The 14,136-nt window shown below is 35.6% G+C and overlaps 1 protein-coding gene across 4 annotated transcripts in view; it reads left to right on the top strand.

Annotated features, from left to right (window-relative positions):
• OPA1 (OPA1 mitochondrial dynamin like GTPase) overlaps window positions 1–14,136 on the top strand; it is a 53,184-nt gene that overhangs the window by 24,563 nt on the left and 14,485 nt on the right. For all 4 annotated transcript variants that reach the window (XM_048076669.2, XM_048076666.2, XM_048076667.2 and 1 more), the window contains 10 exons: window positions 619–683; window positions 1,309–1,385; window positions 2,717–2,882; window positions 3,457–3,609; window positions 4,097–4,205; window positions 4,791–4,870; window positions 6,190–6,330; window positions 7,399–7,515; window positions 8,676–8,769; window positions 9,220–9,330. In XM_048076669.2, coding sequence (XP_047932626.2) covers window positions 619–683; window positions 1,309–1,385; window positions 2,717–2,882; window positions 3,457–3,609; window positions 4,097–4,205; window positions 4,791–4,870; window positions 6,190–6,330; window positions 7,399–7,515; window positions 8,676–8,769; window positions 9,220–9,330 — 1,113 coding nt within the window. The remainder of the gene's footprint in view (window positions 1–618; window positions 684–1,308; window positions 1,386–2,716; window positions 2,883–3,456; window positions 3,610–4,096; window positions 4,206–4,790; window positions 4,871–6,189; window positions 6,331–7,398; window positions 7,516–8,675; window positions 8,770–9,219; window positions 9,331–14,136) is intronic.

Genomic DNA, 14,136 nt, shown 5'->3' with positions numbered 1-14,136 from the left:
AGCAACTTGCTGTTAAAACAGTTCTTCCACAAGCATGTAATGCTGTTTAGCCATCATGCTTGGATAATTGTTTTATATATTTTGTATGATGACAACTTCTCATGACATGACAATTGCTTCATTTAATCTTTACAAAAGCACGGTAAAAATAATTCATGCTGTAAAGGACTTGCTGTAAAAGCTGGAGGAGTCAATAATTGTGAAGAAAACAAATTCAGGCCTTTTTTGGGCAAAGCACAATTCCTCCACTACCTTCAAATGTGTTTGAAATGGCATTCTCTGTACAGATACCATCTGATCAGCTGGGTCAGTGCAGAATTGTAAGTTGAATGGGACTCTTGCCACCCTTTCCACTTTGTGGTGTGTGAATCCTGCAATTTGTAGAAACAATGTATGAGCACAGATGGTGAAAAAAAATCATTCATTTATAGATGCACTTGAAGTTTTTGGAAGGTTTGTCATACGCAATATTTGTTGCAATTTTAGTAACTTCTAAACTATAAATATTTCTAAATAAAATATAAATTTCTAAATAACATATAAATTTCTAAAAATAATCATGACGCACATGTAGACAATTTAAAAAGTTAAGGCCTGTTTTCTGATTTCTTTTTGCAGCCACACGTTTCAATCTTGAGACTGAATGGAAGAATAATTACCCCCGGTTGCGAGAGCTTGACAGGGTAAATTACACTACTGGCTTAATTTGTTTGCTACAAAGTGCTTTGAAGACTGTGGGTTAAAATTCATGCCCTTTAATCTCATTTGTAAAGGTTTCTTAAAATTAGCATAAATTACCAACACTTTAAAATGTGAGGACAGTGTAAACTATTCTAGGGGAAGGAAATACTGAGTTCTCCCATAGCACACTTCAAAGTTGTAGTAATTTAATGCTTAACAAGTCCTTCACTCATCTAGTATACAGTTAATTGACCTAAACTGCCCACAGGAATACATCTGTTTCTTTGTGATCATGATTAATAGAACTGACAAAGAGACGTTACATTCCCTGCTCTTTCCAACAGACAGAGTAACAAAACAGTTATGATCCCGTTCTCTAATTCTTTTATAGAGACCCTAAATATTCAAATGCCATGCCTGGCCAGAGGCATGCAAGAGATGGGTGGGAAGATGCATGGTAAACCAGGGTAGCTTATGACAAGCACATACATTGTCCAGAACATGATCAGAAGGTACCATTATAGGCTTAAAGGCCCAAAGAAAAAGTTTTTTGTTACTCTTTGCATAAAAATGTGGTCAAACTGTACTTAAAATAAAATCCTATTTCCTGTTTTTCCTTTTGCGTAGAATGAACTATTTGAAAAGGCAAAGAATGAGATTCTTGATGAAGTCATAAGTTTGACTCAGGTTACACCAAAGCACTGGTAAGATAGCTTTTCTGTTTTTTAGTTAACTAACAGAATTTACCATTAAAATATAAAGGGTTTACTAATAAAATTATCCAATATAGTTAGGAAACTGTTTTTCTTAGGACAATGTATTATTATTTCCTTTGTCGGTATAGAAGTGTCCAGATTCACAAATACCTGTAGAATCAACTGACTAAAATTATGTGATGCCAGTTAATGTTTTGTTTTGTTGTTTCAATATACAGTATAATGAACAATAGATATTTTTATGATTCTCTTGAAATACCTATTGAGATTTAAGGGAATGGTCATGTTGAAGATGTTCATTTGAAGTTTGAATCAATAATTCCTCTTAACTTCCTGTTTTGGGTTTACCAGCGTGCATGTCAAAATAACACATAGCACCTTGTCGAGGGGAAAAAATGATTTGTATCCCTGTGAATTGGAGAGTTGTAAGTTGAAAGATGATTTAATTCTTGCCTGTAAAAACAGCTATCTCCTTGGTAGCCAAAATGAAGTAGCACCTTAATATACTACCCTGCTCCTCTGTAAGGCACACTTAGGTATGAGAAAGAGAGAACTTAGCCTAAGTATTTTAAGTGTAGCATCATTTCATAGTAAAATCACTGTAGATGCAGTCTTAGAGGAGAATGGCCAATGAAAAGGATTGCTTTGACAGCCTGTTTCATAACAGACAATTACAGTTTCCTTTAATGCCTTTGCCTTCAGTGACCTGAATTGAACTGTCACTTGGTTATTGATTAAGAACCAAGGTAATATGTCTGGCTCTTAATGTCATTAAAATAAGTCCAGGCATGCAAGTGTGATCAGAGAAAGTGGTGTAAGTGCTGTATTAGTGTGGATTTCTGTTGTAGTCCAAACATAATGCAGTTTTGTCATTTTGTTATTTGCTGCTATTGGCTATGTAATAGGTGCTGAAGTTCATTTTATGTTGTGGATTGGGTAGGTTGAACTTCTCAACTTGCTTCATTATTTATCAAATCTGGGATGTTTGTTGGCATGTTCCCCACCTGCCGTGCATATGGACACACAGTTTGCATGGTTATACTATTACAGTTAAAAGGTGCAAGGAACCCTTATTGTGCAGTAGGAGTCAAAAGTCTTGTTGAACTGAACTTCTGAAGCTGTCTTTTCTACCAAAAACATTGTGTAGCTTTGTCCTCAAATCCAAGTGGATTTGGGATGAAGTTGTGCATTGATGTTAAGGAGTATTTCCTGTGTTCTATAGTCCTTTGTCAGTGTTTCTAAGAAATTGAATTCACACCCTTTAGACAGTTTTGTTTTGTTTTGGAAGCCATCATAGATATTATAACTTTCTATTTTAGGGAAGAGATTCTTCAGAAGACATTATGGGAGAGGGTATCTACTCATGTGATTGAGAATATCTACCTTCCAGCAGCACAGACAATGAACTCAGGGACATTTAACACAACTGTGGACATCAAACTGAAGCAGTGGACTGACAAGCAACTGCCTAATAAAGCAGTAGAGGTTAGAATTTAAGTGGATTAAGATATTTCAGCTCTGTAAATAAAGTTGTGCTTCATTTTCCTATTTACCATATCTTTTATTTAAAATTTAAAAATATATATCTGTGTAAAGTCTGTTAAAATGCAAGCATAGGTCCAGAGAAGTAAATTGATGGTTTGAAAGGCTATCTGCAGTTCTTACCAGCTTACATGTCAGAGAAAGCTAGCACAGTCTTGATGTCAAGAAGAATGTACAGCATGAACATCATATTTTGTTCTTCTGACGAATTTCTCTGTTAAAGACAGGAGGAAAAAAAGCTTTTAAAAGCTTAAACAGCTCCTTCAAACTAGGTATGTTCATATTTTATAGATTTATGCAAGTTTAACAGAATTTAACTCGCTCCATAATGAAGTAACCTTTAGAGTTGACCTTGTAGTAATGGATAAGACAGCAAAGGAAAAGTCAGTGACTTATGCTTGTACTTTGCTTTCAGAATGTATGTAAATTGTTGCAGGAACTGTAACAAGTGTTCCTTTACAGGTTGGTGCATGGTATAGTGGTCTGCTTCAGTAGGTGTTGTCTTCTGACTTTCTAGGTTGCATGGGAGACGTTGCAAGAAGAATTTTCCCGTTTCATGACAGAGCCAAAAGGAAAAGAGCATGATGATATCTTTGATAAACTGAAGCAAGCTGTCAAAGAAGAAAGTATTAAGCGACATAAATGGAATGAGAGAGCAGAGGATAGTCTGGTATAATGTAGTGGGTTTTTTCATATTGTTGCTAAGTGCTGTTGAAATCATTTGACATAAGTTGCATGTTCAGTATCTTTGTATTCTTTAAATGTGAGAATCATTCAGTATTAGCTTATTTGCTCTGTTAAGTATAGCCACATAAAAAAACGTTTCAGTGCCATTTTTATAGATTCTACTATCTAGAGGGATTTCATGTTGTTTGTTGAATTTTTTTTACATTACTTATGCTAGGCTATACCAAAGGGTCAAATTAAAGGCACAAGAAAATATTTTTGTTAGTGCTTTGAAAGCCTTTTGAATAAATCATGTGTGTCCAATAAATGCTGTTGTTTTAGACATCAAAAGGTGAAGAGGATATCAGAATTAATTCTGTGTTGCTATATTGCTTTTTTTGTGGTTGTGTGTTTTTTTTGGGTTTTTGGTTTTTTTACTAAATCCTGAATAAATTACTTATTTTATGCTAAAAATATGTTCTGTATTGCAGCGAGTGATCCAGCACAATGCCTTAGAAGACCGGTCGATATCTGATAAACAGCAGTGGGATGCAGCTATTCACTTTATGGAAGAGACGCTCCAAAGTCGTCTCAAAGACAGTGAGTTGTGTGATATATTCTGGTTGTGTTCTTTTTAATCTGGGCCAATTTTCTCATCACTGCAGTGCAAGATTTTGTATGAGTACAACTGAGATAGTAGAGACAGTTTAAGGTGGCACTGATACTGATGCAAATACTGGTCAAAATACAGCCTGAATAAGCTAGTAGTGCTCTTCCTTTTGCAATAAGTAAGGCAACCAGTAGCTAAATGATAGAGAGATAGAGAAGCAAAAAATGGCACAGAACTATGTAAGAGGATTGCATAAATTCAGGAAAATAGTTGGTCCAATTATGGTTATCAAGCATAATTAATTTTGATGCAAGTTGCAACAAGTATGATTTGAAACTCATGACTTGAAATATGGAAGCTGTAAACAACGCTGTCTCAGTGGAGGGATGACATGTTTCTTATATACTTCCTTGAAATATCTACCAGTGCCCATTGGCAGTCATTTTTTAATTTTAATAAAAGATATCTGACTTGTGACACAAAATATCTATTCTTCATCTTGAGTCTATTTTTAGAACTATAAATTTAGCTTGTTGCATATATTTCATGTGATACTACCATGTTTCTTTTTGTAGCTGAGTCTGTTATTGAAGATATGGTGGGTCCAGACTGGAAAAAAAGGTGGATATATTGGATAGGCCGCACCAAAGAACAGGTAAAAGAATAGGGACTGGGGAAGAATATAAAGGAAAAAAAATAAAGTTAAAAAATAGAAATAAAAAAACCAGTTCCTTACATTTAGAAAACTTTGATTATTACTAGGTCAGTTTTCAAAAATACCAACCCTCTTCACAGAATTTATGATTTCAAAAACACTCTTAGGTTTAAATACTTGGTAATTGTTGTTGCTTTTAATTAAGTTTTAAACATTACACCCTCTATATATTTATCTTACAGATAGATACTGGTTTGTAAACTGTCTTCTATTCTTCAGTTGAATTACATCTGTACTATTATACTATTGACCTGGATTTTATTCTTTCAGTAGAGAGAAATTGATGAAAACAGGGTAGAAGTCGCTTTTAAGCAGAAGTCTTGCGCAGTTTTCTATCGTGCTCCATTTGGATTTCATTAATATGTGACAGCATTATCACTGGTGTTGTCACAGTTGTATCTTCTGATTGACTGTTTTCGTCATAACCTCTCTTCTCATTTACTCCTTTGGAATTTGCTTTTTTTAAATTTAAATAGCACCTTCATTTCAGTGCCCAGTGATGATGGGCTTTTTATGTTACTTTTTCTAGACATTTCTCAAACTGAATCATACTTTAAAGAAGTAAGTAAAATTTAACAGAATACACTAGAGAGTAATGTTTCAGAGGAAGGAGTTTTACAGTTAACTGTGCAGCCAGGTATGGGAGAAAGGCAGTCATTTCAGCCTATCTTACTTGAATTTTATGAACAACGACTTAAATATATGAGTCCAGTGAGCTAAAGACCATGAAGACTTCATGCTAGCTGATAGGCAAAGCTGACAATTCTTGTTGGTTTCAGAAAGCCTATGGTCTGATTTTTGTTTTGATTATTCTTTTCCTCCTCCAGTTAGTATCAAAAGAAAACGGCACAAAATTTCATGTAAATTTTTGGTTGTATGTTTACTGAAGGGGGCAGATACAGTTCAAAACTAAACAGGAGTTTGCAGAACAGCAGAATCATTTAATTAAACATATGAATGTGAACCACACTAGCTGATATTCCTGAAGGGGAAAGGAAGCTAACAGCTTTGAGTTTTTTCTAACCTTCCATTCCTCTTCTACGTTTCTGTGCATAATGAACAGAAAAAAATAGACAATTAGCCATTTATAATTACTCTGTATTAGATGTCTGTACACAAATACACTTTCGGATCACATAAATGTAATAGTGTCAGAGATATTTGACACTGTCTTATTAGGAGATAGATTGTTTATTGAGGAGGTGATTATGATCTCCAAATCTACAATAATCAGTTCCAACTAATCATTCTTATCCTAGAATATTCGTAACGAAACAAAAAATGAACTCGAGAAGTTAATCAAATGCAATGAAGAACATGCAGCTTATCTGGCAAATGATGAAGTGACAACTGTCAGAAAGAATCTTGAAGCAAGAGGAATAACAGTGGACCCCTGTCTGGTAAGATGCCATTGTGATAAAACATATGGAAGCTCCCTGTGAACATTTGGATGTTCTTTCTAGATAGTATACAAAAGATTGTGTCTAAATACTGAGTTTGTAGTCCAGATGTTTGCTGCAGATGTTTGCTAAATGACTGCTTGCACGCAATTCACAGACTTCTGTTGGCTGTCAGACAAGTGCAGTACAACACTTTGGAATCTGTCGGTTCAGTCTGAACTCAGAATCTGCTGAGTTCTCACCAGCAGCACAGGCCTGAATTGTGACAAGGCTTGTTTAAAATTATTGTTCATATGTTATACAGTGGAATCAAGGCCCTTATGAGCAAGATATGATAAAAACATGTTGCACAGTCCTAAGCTTTCATTGTGGTTGTATATACAGTTCATAACTACATCCAAGAGAGGGGAAATTTGTAAAAACACTTACAAAAAGGCAGTTCTATTAGAGTGCCCTGAGGGAATGTAATGTGGGTTTAAAATGTTCTGTAGAATGATTTATCTTTTTGCAGTGTAAGGCTCTTAACTATAATTAGACCTTTTATCTAATTAAAGATTAATTTTTAACTAAATGAAAATTCAAACAGTAAGTAATAGATGTGGATATTTTAATGGTGATTTTTTTCTGCAGTAACTTTAGCTACATTTTCGATATTCATGCATGTGTTTATTCAAGGTAGAAAAGTTATTTAAATACCTGTTGCCTGTTTCTTATATAGCATTTATCATCTCTCATTTTTAAAGGTCAGCATAGTAATCCACATCTGCTGTATGAGTGCTAAGCAACTAATTTTTTTTTAAGAGCCTTGTTTTCTAAGTGTGTTTAATTTTGAAGAACTGGAACATAAATATGGAGAAAATGAAGAAAAGTTAACCATTTTTGTTTACATAAGACCCATTAAATATTTCTTTGTGCTTTAATCTGGTTTAACTAGCAAATTAATTTGCATGACTCAAAAATGTATTCTTAACGTTAAGGTGAAGGTTGCATCATGCCAAGAGCAGCATAATTTGTCATATTCTGTAGTATATAATTTAAAAATATATTAAGTACTGGTTTTTTTTATAGATAAAAGACACGTGGCACCAAATTTATAGAAGATATTTCCTGAAGACTGCTTTGAACCACTGCAACCTTTGTCGAAGAGGTTTCTATTACTATCAACGGCATTTTGTGGACTCAGAGGTAAAAATGTAGGACTGATACACATTGTTTTGCCTTAAAATTTTCAGTTAAGTTGAAAACATCCCACAAATACTTCAAACTAGTCTAACATTTCTTTTGTATCCTTTATCTGAATGTAGCTGGTAATCTTGGATGTTTTCTGTGAGGCTTGTGATTTATTAAAATTCCACCCTGGTGGTAATTATGTAAAATGACCACTAGAGGTCACATACGAACTCAGCATCTGCGAATTTGTCAATGTGCATTGAAAATACACTGTTAAAAGCAGTATTGTACAACTAGTGATATCTTGTTGGCATCCATTTTTCCCACTTTTACATTGATATTTGTTTTCTTTATTGGTACTAAATGTTCAGAGAAAGCATTAAGTAAAGGTGTTTTTATGAAATAAGCATGGTAAGTAAGTGTTCAGAGTCGATGCTTGGAACCCCATGTGATCAACAGGGGAAAAAAACAACAACTGCATTTTAAGTCAAAGAGAAATTACTGAAAGGGTGGAGCTCCTGACTTTCTGTGGAGTTTTGTTTTGCTTCTAAATGAGAAACAACTATCCTCATGGAGCCAGAAATCTTTACTGCTGCAGAAATATCTTTGTCTCTGAGAGACAAGAGAATGAGATTGTAGGGTAGAGAGCTGCCACTCTGTGATGTCCAGCCACCTTTTTTTTTTTTTTTTTGTCTTTTAAGGTGTCCTTAATGTGATGTTAGTTCTCCTAGCAGGTGTAGAAACTGTCTCTTCTGTTGTTAATTAATACAGCCTTTGCTCCAACACTGTCTTCAGAAGCATTTACCAGATAGGGAGTTACAATATGGAATTCAGCTGTTGTCTTTCAGTGTGTTACAAACAAGTGTGGTGTTTCAGTGGGTATTAGGTTATACTCACAACCTTGCTTATGGGATGTGTAAACTTTATTATATCCCTTCATATGTCAGTTTCTGTTGAAAAATAAAATTAATAGATTGAAAGGAGATACAGTGTATTAAATCGGGCTGATATGTTTTTTAAGACGTATATTTGGTATATTTCTTTGTTACTTCCAGCAGTTATTCTGTGGGATTTTTATGCGAGATCAGGATGTACATACATATACGTAGGGCCTTGTAATTGTAGGATATTTACTGGACATCGGAGGTCTAACGGTACGACTTCCTTCGTTTCAGCTTGAATGCAATGATATTGTCCTCTTCTGGCGAATTCAGCGAATGCTGGCAATTACAGCAAATACGCTGAGGCAGCAGCTTACTAATACCGAAGGTAAGGCTCACAGTGAATTGAGGTGTTTGAAATAAAAAAAAAATGTTTAAAGTTTTTTAGCATTCCTCTAGTTCTCTGTTCCTTTCATGCTCAGCATGACTGGTTGATTTTTATGTCCTGGTTGGGTAATAAAAGAATGTAAAGTAACTAAAATTTGACATTTCATTTACATTAAATTAGAGTGATTAATGATTTAACAGCATTAAATTAGAATGATTTAATATAAATGGAATGTCAAATAATTAAGATACTTTCCAATTTAAAGTATTTTCAGCTTATCTGATGCCAATTGTCTATTTTTCCAAGCAGAAAAAAAATCAATAAATAGTGACTACATTTTTCTTTCTCAAGTCAATGTTGCTATATATTTTAATTTTAAAATATTTTATATTTTAAAAAAATGTAGTTGCAGAAGTGCTATTGCTCACCCCTCCTTTGTTTTTCCGCCAGTAAGACGCTTGGAAAAGAATGTAAAGGAAGTGCTTGAAGATTTTGCTGAGGACAGTGAAAAAAAGGTTAAGCTCCTAACTGGCAAAAGGGTCCAGCTTGCAGAGGATCTCAGTAAGTACCTGCTTTATAGTCTTTGGGAAGTTGCTTGAAGTGAAACAGATTCTGACCTCTGTCCCTATGAATGGGAAAGTAAGGTTAAGAACACCTAACGCTATGTGGCTCACTCACGTACTAGTGTTTTGTAAGTATTAAAAATGGATTTTTTTTAAAATATATAGTCAGATCTTACTGATTTAAATGTGGACATGGGCAGTAAAATGTGATAGAAGAATATAATTTACACTAGACGTATACTCACTGATATAAATACATTGCACCAGTATATTGAGAAATATAGTTAAAACACAGTAATGTCATAAAGGGTGGTTGCTGTTTTTCTAGTACAATATGGTTAATCCACACCTCTGAGACCTACCTGTCTCTGGGTCATTTGGTCTTGACTATATAAGGAGGATTTGATCACACGTACTTTTAATCGTTGGGTGCCTCCCACAGATCTGACGCATTTAACGCAGATTAGTTGGAAATGCCTTTGACTTACTGACCAGCTGTTTTTAGTCCTTGCATACAGAACCAAAACCTGTCAGCTTATTAAGCTGAGATGACCGTTATATTAAGAGACAAAACAAGGAAGAAAATCTAGCAGATATAACCTTCTGGAAGGACTACAGTTAGTGTAGTGATTTGAGTCACTCAGCAAGTGTTACGGAGTTATGTTGTTAATATATTAAGTTCTTAAACAGTGAAAGGTTTGAAGGGGACAATCGAGGCTGGGGTGCTACTTGTGCTAGCTACCTCTGCATCCATTGAGGTTTAGACTGACTTGTAGCTGCTGGGGCTTCCTCTTGCACATGCATTGTTTCCTTGGCAGCATTCTGCTGTTGTTCTGTGAGGCTTCCACTCAGACCCTCTCTGTACACCCAGACTGGCAGGAAAAAAAAAGAATGTTGTGCAAAAGGAGAAAAAAAAGTTTATGATAAATTTATGATAAATCCATGTGAATACATAAATATGTGTGTTTGGAGATCACAGATTGTTATTATTGAAATCTCAATCAATTACAGTATTTGTCCTTTATAAAGTGTTGCTGTAATAGTTTGGAATTGTAGGTAGGAGTTGTAGTGAATCTAGGACAAATGATCTGTCTCTTAGGCTGTTTGGTCTCTGAAATAGCTAGTGTGACTAAGTTTTATTATAGGTTCACAATTCTCTCCACGCATCCTGTATTGCTTTTGAAATCCTGTATCAGCCTTCTTTTAGCCATTCTTTTGGATGGAAAGTATTTTACAAAATAAGGTTTCCCCCTCCCCTTCCTGCCAATGTTGAGGTAAAACTAGTGGTGACCTGTACAGCGAAGCACAGATATTTAATGAGGTAATGATCTCCTTTTATTACTGAACAGCGCTGTTTGCTTTCTGACAAATTGACTTGGGATTTTTGTGTTGTCAGTTTTACTTCTCACCAGCATAAGGAACAACCTTCCATTTCAAAGCAGTAATGGCTGGAGTTTTTATTTTATAAACTCAGATTAGACCTGTAGGAGCACACTGTCTGTGTGATTATAAACGTAGGTATCTGTGCTTTAGTATGTATGCTTCAACTTTGTAGTATATATTTCATAAATTACCATTTAGCAAAAACACCATCATTGCACCAAATTTCTTTAGATTCGGGAGATCACAGATCCCAGGCACATTTTTCTAATGAAATAATCATTATTCAGTGCAAAATGATGTATGATGACATGCTCTGTTTTATTGTACCTATGGGAAGATTTTAAAACCACCACCGATTAGCTCTGTTAGTCAAATCAGCAATGTTCTCTCTACTTTCTGCATGCTTTTATGGCTAAGTGGTGATAATTTTTATGGACAAATGACAGGGAAAGGGGATTTCTTTGCCTTTCCCATAGTGAATAGAGTGCTTGTCTGTGTTGCAGTTTTTTTATCCTCCCAAGTCAGACTTTGATAGTGTAATGCATTGAACTCTCAGGTGGCTTTACAAGTAATTTCATTCTTACAGCATTGAGTGGTGATCAGAACTCTGCTTAAGAAAGTCATCAGTCCCACAATGCACATTCATAAAGTATTTGTATTTTAATTAGGAATGGAATGGAAGGGATCTACTGTGTCATAAAGCCCAGTCTCCCTCTGTTATAGACAGCTGCGTTTATATAATCCATCTCATTCATTTATTTTGAGCTCCATCTTTAAATCAGTTGACTTTTGGGGGCTTGCTATTCATACTGAAAACCTGTTCCAGTATATCATTCCTCTGATGGCTACAAACTCTTTTATTTTCCATTGTAAATTTGTTAATATGAGGCTCTGCTTGTTAATAGAGTTTCCTATCAGGAAGCTCTATAAACTCTATCTATAAATCTAACTTCTTTATATACCTGAGGTTGGGATGCTTCTTTTTAATACTGATGATACGGCAATCCTGCCTTACTTCTGTCTGTCAGCTTTTTAATGTTGAAGCACTGAAAGTGTTTTATTGTTTGTGCAAGATACTGTTTGATGGCAAACTATAACATGGCTATCCAATCTCATAACGAGAGCTCACATAAGTCTCAAAATTTACTTCAGCAGGTTTTGTCTATATTCTGCATCCTGGAATTGTATTTCAGCCCTCTGTGAATTTTCCTTGACAGCCTTTAGGTCCTGAGTCTTGCTGCCTTTCCGTGTTTATTTCAAACAGTTTCTGACAAATTACATGTTTTGTAATGTATTGAAGGTTTTCTTCAAATAGAGGCCTTTATCTGTTATGGGCTCCTCCCCAGGAGTATCATTTTGATACTTGTGCCAGTGAACAAATACTAAGTTTATGGAAATAAAGAAGCCCTGGGACTGGAGACATCTGGAAGAAATGGTTGTAAGATATAAAAAGAGGCAGAGCAGAAGATGAATATCTGAACTGGGAAAAAATGACTTTAAAAAGTTTTCAATTCCGCCATTCTTACAGATTAATAGCTTTTGAAAGAGGCCTGCAGTGGGTGTACCCCAGAGTCCTGCCCCTAGCAGTGAGCAGGTATGGGTACCTAAGGAAAAGCATAAGAGCAGGTTAAACATACAGCAATGCTTCTCTAGTGTGGTCTTTCAGCATCTAGCAATCTGTGGTTCCAAGATTTCGTAATCCTGAGGTAATATCTTTGTGATTAATAGCCCTTCATGATTTTTTTCCCCCTGTGAATTTCTGTAATTGCTTTTTGAACTCATGTAAACTTTGGCATCTGCAACATCCTGTGGCAATTAGTTCCAGAGTTTAACTACACATTGTGTGAAAAAGTACTTCCTTTTGTTTGTTTCTGAGCCACCTGCCAGTTTCATTTGGTTTTCCTTAGTCCTTGCACTGTAAAAAAACATTCAGTAATCTTTCTCCCTTCATTTTTTGTGCCTCTTATGACTTCACAGATGCTTATGCTACCAGCACTTGCTCTTCTTTTTCCTGGGCTGAAAAATTCTTATCTGTGTAGTTGCTCCTTGCAAGGACGTTGGCAGGGCTGATTGAAATCATGAAACACCCTTTGTAGTTCTACTAAAACCTTTTTGAATTGAAAGAGCAGAACTGCACACAATATTTGAGCTGTACCTGCCTTCTAGATGTATACAGTTATATTATGATGCTTTCTGATTTTTATTCTGGTCTTTTACTAATAATTAGTAAGTCTGTTTCCTTTCTTGACTGCTCCTTAGCAATGAGCTGATGATTGCACAGGGCTACCTGTTACAACCCCAGGTTATTTTGAGAGAAGTAACAGCCAGTTCAGAGTCCATCAGCCTAGTCATTTTCCATGCTATATTCAAAACTGTAGAGACAGTTGAAATGTTTGTTTTGCTGACGATGTGGAAACAAGAGGAAACTGCTGTCTGTCTCTTACTTGTATAACTGGGTACTTGAGGCATATTCAGCAATTGGTAGGAACCTCTTCTAATGTAGTTGTTTACAATCTCCCTCACAACTCTGGTGCAATATCTGTCTCGAAGTTCTTCACTAAAGTCGTCTGACAGTTGAAAATTGTAGCCAGGTCTTTCACCCCGTGTTGACTTATCAGCAACAACAAGATTTATATTTGCTTTCCAGTTGGTAGATGCTTCTAGATTGTGCTGGCTGCCAAAGGACAAAGTATTTTGATATGAAACTTATGTTATACAGGACTTGGTATTTTGCTACATGCTTAGCTAAATCAGTATCTTAAATACATCATGTGCTAGGTTCTGTAAGAAGTAAAATAAGGTAGAGTGAGCTAAAAGTATTATGGCAGACATTAATCTTTTAAAGGAGAATTTCCGCTCATAAAAATGTCAAGACTGCCTTATTTTTATTGCATGCTTTAAGGCACTGCCTGTGTCTTCTTTTTAGCAGTTTTGTTCATAATAGAAATTACAGAGTAGTAATTTTAGTAGAAATATTCTGTAGTTCAGAGCAAAACTGACTACGTGAATAAATCTTAACTTCCTGTAGATTACTACTTAACGTGGCTACTTTTGTTTTTGTTGAACTCCCAGTGAAGGGCTTCCCAGAACTATCCGTTTTCAGAATGCCACTCTGCTTGGACTTGCTTCTTTTCTGTAGAAGGCCAAAGCAAGCTTCCTCAGTAGCATGAACTCTGTACAGTAGTTCAGTTGCTTTACACCTTTTCCAACACAAGATGGCAATGATTGACCTTTGTGGGAGTGGGGAGGATTGGCACCAGCTCTGCTGCCATGCTAAGCCTCCTGTCCCTGGTTACTATTTCTTGTTTTTTGATGCATGCACATAGCATACGCAGTGGGCATTTGTTGCTTGGATAAGCTGTTTGTTTTTTTTTTTCCTCTGGGGGAAGATGCACTTGCCTAGCCTTGTCCCTCTTGTTTT

Source organism: Anser cygnoides, chromosome 9, assembly GCF_040182565.1.
Source record: "Anser cygnoides isolate HZ-2024a breed goose chromosome 9, Taihu_goose_T2T_genome, whole genome shotgun sequence".
Taxonomy (NCBI): Eukaryota; Metazoa; Chordata; class Aves; order Anseriformes; family Anatidae; genus Anser; species Anser cygnoides.
This window is presented reverse-complemented; position numbering and strand designations above follow the sequence as displayed.